Here is a 7,265-nt window from a genome sequence, read left to right as displayed (position 1 = left end):
ATGTATGAATGAAAGATGCAATAGCGATTGCGAGTTGGTTATCCTGAATGAGCAAGCCAACGGTATTTATAGTGTATTAGGAGATTTCCATATATGTTATTCATATTATAATCAAAATATTTATCGCATGCCATATCTATTTTATGTTATTAGACTAATCACATGCATATAGGAATTTTCTATTTTGTACATGTAACTGTATAATTAAGCATTTATATATATATATAAGTGATTGTATCTATGTATGTATATATATATATGTTTTTTTTTTTAATTCTCTTTTACGCGGTCACATATCAGATGAACTGATTATATACATGATTTACCATCATCAAGAACTTTGTGCAATATGCTTACATACGATCAAGGTATAACAAAATAAGTTTTAGATTAAACATATATATGGACACGCGGGTTGATCTTCATGGCAAATCCTAACATGGTCACCTAGTGCAAAATTTTTTTACCTAATAACCTTGATCAAATACGCATATATTAAGGGGATTTTTAACCATATATATATATATATATATTAAATACTTGAATAAAAACAGAATAATTCAACTACAAATAATTATCCGAGTTACTGGAATCAATTTGAACAAAAGGTAACGTATTTAGTTTGTTTGAACAAAAACAGTACTCGTGTAGAATTTCTTTTTTTTTTTTTGGCTTGGTGTTAATATCAATTTACCGTCCGTTCACGTCGTCATCGATCGCCGGATGTTTCTATTGGTTGATTAACGGCGTCAACAATCGTGTCCATTTTTTTTGGCATTTAGATAAGGTATATTTTAAATGTTTGGGTTTTCTAACTTATGCAAGCACGTTAATGTTTTTAAATTATTTATTTAGACTATTTTGAAGTTTTTGGCACGTTTTTTTTCACTTGTTAAACATATATATATATATATATATATATATAATTGTAGCACATCAAATTTGACAAGCAAATAATTAAGAAAATCACACTGCTTAAAAAATATTGGACCATGTGCGATTTATTAAAAGATTCCCTTATGATAGTATATAATATTAGTATAAAAATGTTACACTAGTTAAATCTGTTTAGATAATTTTGTCTTAGCTCAGCTAGTTCCATTAAAAACTTAAAAGCATTTGTGCAAGCATGGTCGGCTCAAATATTATAAACGGAGACAAGCCTAAAAAATTATAATCTCATCTAAATAAGCATAATAATGGATTAACGATCCACATGGGCTTCCACTGGCATTTTCTTAAAAAATAAAAATTGTAACCAGATCACAAAGTTAATCTTTAATCTCTGAATAAGTATAGTCGTTAATCGTTGATTATTGTAACAAGATCAATGAATCGTGCCAAGAAGCCTGAATTAACAAAGATGATGAAAACCGACCAAAATACTTTTATTTATTTTGATTTTAAATTTTAAATTTTATGTTGCCGAATACTATTCTAGTTCCGGGCCAACACCATTACGAATGCTGGATCCGTTTTGATTCATAGTCGACTCATTTTGATTGGAATGAGATTTTTATTGATGAAATTCTTATTTTAAAAGAAAGTTTTTTTTTTGTACTTGGGTCGAATTCTATATTCCCATTTTTTAAAATAAATTATACATATTCAATTTTATATCAAATTTGGTAATGTGCTATTTGGTTGAGACGTACCCTTTTGAAGATTTACATGCATCAAGAACTTTCTCTATCTTATTAATCTTGGCCAAGGAATGGATTTAGTCTCTAGACATCTAGAGATATGAATTGGATGGATCCAATCTATATGGACCTAATCCATAAGGATTGGATTGACCTAATAATAATAATAATGATTGGGCTGTTGGATTGACCCACTAAGCATATTTAATTACTTTACATATTTACATACGTATTCATTTATAATTATAAATATGTATATGTATATAAATTAGAAGCGAGTATTTCGATATTTAGTTAACCCATTTGAGTTTATAATTGGCTCAGATTAGGTTGAACCGAATAATCGGACCCGTTTTCTTTATAGACATCCTCATTCAGTCATTAGTTCAACAGCATATTATTACAAAGTTTAATATATTATAGATTTAAATTCAAGTTATTGAGTTTATGAAAAATTATAGCAACTTGCAAATTTGAGTGCAAGAAAATTGATCAATATATTAACTACAATGTAAGTTAAGAAATCATTTAACTGATTGAATTTATGACTAATTAATTTATTTCACATTCCTAGTTTCTGTTATAAAATCCATATTCCAAAACAGGAAATCAATAGTTTCTTTTTAAATTTAAAAAAAAAAACTCATTTGTAAGTTTTCTTTTTTTAAAAAAATTTAAAATTTTCGTTATTTCAGATGTAAATGAATAGTGTATATATATATGTTGAAAATAGAATTAGTTATGTAATTATTATTTAGATTAATTTTTAAATTTAACTTTAGACCAAATGGAATGTTTGAAAGAAAATGAGGTCCAAAAGGGTAGAGGGGATAAAACCATGTTATGCTGAAGAAGTGATTATCGATTGATAGCCTGTTAAAGAAAATGCCGCAGAAGCCATGATTATATATATATATATATATATATAAACTATATCAAACCTAGAAGTAGAAATTTTAAGAGTTTTGATTGGATATATCTCTTTACCTAGGATGTACGATATTTGTCGCACATGCATTATTATTCATTTCGAATGGAATTTATAAAGGGTTGAAAGCAGGAATATATATACATATATATATATATATATATGTTTAAGGGAGAAAACTTTATTCATTCATTTTTCAAAATGAAACAACACACACACACACACACACACACACACATATATATATATATATGAAATATAGTGGAAAAGAACAAGACACAACACACAGGGGAAGAAGGACAAGACAGACACAGAGATATGATACGATGGACGAACCAATTATTCGGAAATTCCCCGACAAAAAACAAAACACAAACAGACAAGTAGATATATGGATCAAGCTGGTAAGAAGCACTTGCAGCCATTAATGTCGTGAGTGGTGCATCTTCCACTGCAGTTGCCTCCACTCTGTCTCTTGCAAAAGTCACTGCAATTCCCGTCGGGATTTTTGTACTGACAAAGTGCCCTTGGAGGCATCCAGACATCGGAAGGTCTAAAATAAAACTGTGTAAATATTCTGTCGCAGTTGGGGAAGCAACTGCACTTCCTGTCTGCGCATTTTCCGGTGCAATCACCGCCGCTGCCCATAAAGCAGTAGGCCCCGCACATCGACGTCGGTCCATCCCGACAGTTTTCGTGTACAAAGTGATGCAGATTGTCCGCCACCCCCTTGCAGTCCGTCTTCCCTTTCGCACTCCCTATTTACATATATACACTCTCATATTTCTCAGTATGTTATGCTTCATGCATGTTACATATACATACATATATATATATATATGTAGATGTACAGCATAATTGAATCTGCAATCATTACCTATATTGGTTGACAGTAGCACCATGAGCATCGCCATCGATGCAGTTAAGCTGACGTTGCTTAGCGTCTGTGCCATCTTCCTTTGTTTCTTCTTCTTCTTCTTTTACGTTTTTTTTTCCCTTTGATTTTCCCACAAGACAAACCAATGTATTTATAATGCGAATTCGCGGAATCCACGTTTCGTTAATGTATCTTAACTATGATTTCTTTCATACATATTTTATTTTCTTCCAAGACGATATACGGTTGATAAAATTAAAATATAGCATTATTACGTGGCTTTGTCTGGCAAATCCGGTTAGGGTCAGCGTGCTCGATTCCTTGATCCGGTTAAGATGCCTCAAAATTAGGACATCGTGGTCATATTCATTTTCTTAATTTGATAAAATCATTAATTTTTCTTATACGTTTTTTATTCATTCAATTCGATACGATCAGATACTTCTTCTATTCTTCCAGCTCGATTGTTCTCTCTCTCTCTCTTATTTCCCACAATATCATAAACCTCTCTCGTGGAACACATGCAATATTTGCACTTTTTTAAATGTTTGTAAAATAAATAAACCAAATGCTTGTTGAAGATTCGACCAAATATATGTTGCAATAGGAAAATGAATATGTGATTGAAGGAAATATTGATTTTAAGATATGATTAGAAATAATAATAGACATAATATTATATCAAATATTGTGTACCGGTCTTATTTATTTCTATTTCTTTTTATTTGATATGATAGTTTTCCTATAAATATGTAAGTCATTTTCATTGTAATGCAACAATAAAAAGAAGAGATGTAGCAATAAAAATAATTCTGTTTCTTTCTATTTGTCTTATTTTATTTCCGCATTATATTTTTCTATAACATATTCAAAGGAAGATGGAGACAATCGAAGGGGTCGTGCATCTAATTTTCCATAAACAACATTGTTGCTCATCACTTATATATGTTGAAGGCAAGCATATGGATCAACGAGGCCTGCCACGTATGAAGGGGAATGTGATGTACAAGAAAGTTGGTGTATTTATATGAAATTTTGGTTTCTAAATTGTTATATCAATGTATTTAGTCCAATATATGTTGGTTCCTGATGAATTCTTAGATCAATGTCTTTAGTTCGTCTAAGATCGTTTGAAATGGTAGTTACCGTCCTGGAAACACGTGTTGATTCTCTTTTTGTGAGAACTCTATATATATATGTAAATATTCGAGTAATAGAAAAAAAAAAATACAAACGGTAACGCATGATATAAAATCATATTAAAATGTCGATATATATATATATATATATGAGCTATTTATAGGGATACGTTTTCAACTGTTATCAACAATACTGAAGAAGGGAACCGTATAAATTATTCATCAGATTTCAGATTCAAACAACACAGAAATATGAAATACAACCAGGGAAAAGATCAAATCACAACACACATGAAAGACAACTCCAAAGGACAAACATGGCGGACGTACCCATCCACACACACGATACGTATCATTCGCATCATTTTTATTCGGAAATTCGAAGAAAAAAAAAAACCGGAAAATCAGAACATGAACATGTCCCACTTTCTGAAAGAGATAGAATATCCATATTTGGATCGGAGCATGAATTCTCCATCAGGGCCGGAAGCACTGACAGCTAACATCGTTAGCTCTTCTTCCCTTGCAGTACCCTAAGCTTTCCGCCCCGCAAGCTGCATCACAAACCTTCTCTGCACAATCCTTGAAGCAGCTTTGTTCCGACCCTGTTTGTCCTACAAATTATGCAAACACGTGTGTTATTCATTTTTGTTATCGCGTTGCATTTTCACAGGCAAGCAGGTATAGTGCGGCTTCGCAAATCCCACCCCGACATTCAATGTCGCACATTCTGTAGCCGTATCCGTCATCCGGCCAAAAATATGCAACCAGCGTTTTACTTATAATGTCGCATGTGGGAAAGCAACTGCACTTTCGATCATGGCATTTTCCGTTGCAAGCGCCGCCGCTATCCTTAAAGCAGTAAGCGCCACACATTGATGTCGGGCCGTCCCGACAATTTTCGTGTACATAGTGATGCAGATTGTCGGCCACACGGTTGCAGTCCGTCTCACCTTTCGCGCTCCCTATAAACATGATTTATAGTACCATTATTAATGATACATTTTGCAATACGCATGCATGCATAAGGATGTGACATGCATGTGCATATATATATATATATATATATAATTTGAATCGGCAAAGTTGAAGAATTGCCAATGGAAGTCGATAGTAACAGCAAGAGCATGATCGTCATCGATGCAGCGATGGTCACAGAACTAGCCATATTTCCCTTTTTCCTTCTGTTTTTTTTTTTTTACTTTGATTTTCCCAGGCATTCACCCATGAAGAAAAGGTGTTGTATTTATAATGCCAAATCCTGAGCTTTCTGATTATTTTTTTTAATTATTATTAATAATAATTTTGCCACCTTGGCTGCACGTTGCAACCAATATTATACGCCTCTCTCGGGGAACTCAAGCGTTTACTTCCTTTATTAATGTCATAAAAATCTTAATATATGATTACTCATACTAAATATCAATCCAGGTGGAGAAAAATATAAAGAAATCATAAAAAAAATGTTATTAAATAAATACTACGTGATTACTTTTTTTCCGCATAATGTTGAATGCATTTGTGAAAAAAAATCTTAGAACTCATGGTGAAAACTTTTAAAACATTGAGATTCAAAGAAATGAAAATAAAAATCTAAAATAAAACCTTATAACCACCTTAAGATACGATAACAAAATTGAGATATAACATTATACGGTGGCCTCTTTTAATTTGAATATGTGGCCTTAAAATCAGGACAAAGAGTCATATTCATTTTCATAATTAGAGAAAAATATTCTTATAATCCGATACATTTCTCTTTTCAACGTTGGTTGTTCTCTCTTATTTGAATTAATATTATAAAATTATATATAAAAACACCTCCTGATGAATGCATTTTTAGATAATGCAAATTTAATCGAAGAACTCCTGATGAATAATTTACTAAAATCGAACTTTTAATTAAAACACTGAATCTTTAGGAATGCGTGGAAAATGTAATGGAGCCCACATGCGAATTCGGGGGCAATTAATCATATAATTATGATACGATCAGATTTGTTTCTATAATTTTCTTTTTAGTATTTTATTTCATTTCCTCGAGGTCGGTTGCATGTTGTAGATCTAAGAGGCACGATGATACAAAATTAAGATGTCCCGAAGTTAGGATAACGTGTTTCCTAGAGAAAATATATTTTTTTCTCCTTCGACGTGGTCGCATGTTGCAGACCCCACAAAGATTGCCTTAAAATTAGGACCGCGAGTCATATTCATTATTTAAATTTAGAGAAAAATATTTTTAACGCTCGAATTGTTTTCATCTTTCATTATATAAAAAATATTCTCTTTTTATTTCCTCGACGTCGGTCGCATGTTAGCAGAAATATATAGTCTGATCACATGTTGGTCTTATGGATCATAACATCAAATTTATGTTGATCATATTAATTCATTATGTTCATTTCTTACATATCTCATTACTTATTTGATAAAAATACATAAATTTAACATACATACGATCATACTATACTTCTGATCACATTGTGTCATAGAGTCACAGTCGAAAAAAGATATGTGTTGAAATTAAAATAGCAAAAGAAAATGTATTTTTGATAATGCCCCTTTTTCAACTATACGTTTGGTTTGGTATCCATTTTTTTAATACCATCTGATATTTCTTTATATTTTTGGCTGGGAAGTTGCGGATAAGATCATGAAATTTATAAAGAGACGCAGGT

The 7,265-nt window shown here is 31.7% G+C and overlaps 2 protein-coding genes across 2 annotated transcripts; both read right to left on the bottom strand.

Moving 5' to 3' along the window:
- Positions 1-2,747: 2,747 nt before the first annotated feature.
- On the bottom strand, positions 2,748-3,556 carry LOC104813830. The gene is made up of 2 exons (XM_010541600.1): positions 3,449-3,556; positions 2,748-3,329 (listed from the first exon to the last, which is right to left on the bottom strand). Exons 1-2 carry the CDS (start codon positions 3,522-3,524, stop codon positions 2,968-2,970), a joined length of 438 nt encoding a protein of 145 aa, XP_010539902.1. The 5' UTR covers positions 3,525-3,556; the 3' UTR covers positions 2,748-2,967.
- A 1,233-nt stretch (positions 3,557-4,789) lies between these two features.
- LOC104813829 lies at positions 4,790-5,789 on the bottom strand. The gene is made up of 3 exons (XM_010541599.1): positions 5,686-5,789; positions 5,295-5,552; positions 4,790-5,201 (listed from the first exon to the last, which is right to left on the bottom strand). Exons 1-3 carry the CDS (start codon positions 5,753-5,755, stop codon positions 5,065-5,067), a joined length of 465 nt encoding a protein of 154 aa, XP_010539901.1. The 5' UTR covers positions 5,756-5,789; the 3' UTR covers positions 4,790-5,064.
- Positions 5,790-7,265: the final 1,476 nt, after the last annotated feature.

This window comes from Tarenaya hassleriana, unplaced genomic scaffold (genome assembly GCF_000463585.1).
Source record: "Tarenaya hassleriana unplaced genomic scaffold, ASM46358v1 Cleome20, whole genome shotgun sequence".
Taxonomy (NCBI): Eukaryota; Viridiplantae; Streptophyta; class Magnoliopsida; order Brassicales; family Cleomaceae; genus Tarenaya; species Tarenaya hassleriana.
Note: the sequence above shows the minus strand (reverse complement) of the source record. Positions and strands in the feature narration are given on the sequence as shown.

Coding starts and splice junctions, on each gene's coding strand:
- LOC104813830 (XM_010541600.1), bottom strand. CDS start 3,524: ATGGCACAGACGCTAAGCAACGTCAGCTTAACTGCATCGATGGCGATG. Junction 3,330..3,448: donor GCTACTGTCAACCAATATAG/GTAATGATTGCA, acceptor ATATGTAAATAG/GGAGTGCGAAAGGGAAGACG.
- LOC104813829 (XM_010541599.1), bottom strand. CDS start 5,755: ATGGCTAGTTCTGTGACCATCGCTGCATCGATGACGATCATGCTCTTG. Junction 5,553..5,685: donor GTTACTATCGACTTCCATTG/GCAATTCTTCAA, acceptor TCATGTTTATAG/GGAGCGCGAAAGGTGAGACG. Junction 5,202..5,294: donor GTGCGACATTGAATGTCGGG/GTGGGATTTGCG, acceptor CATAATTTGTAG/GACAAACAGGGTCGGAACAA.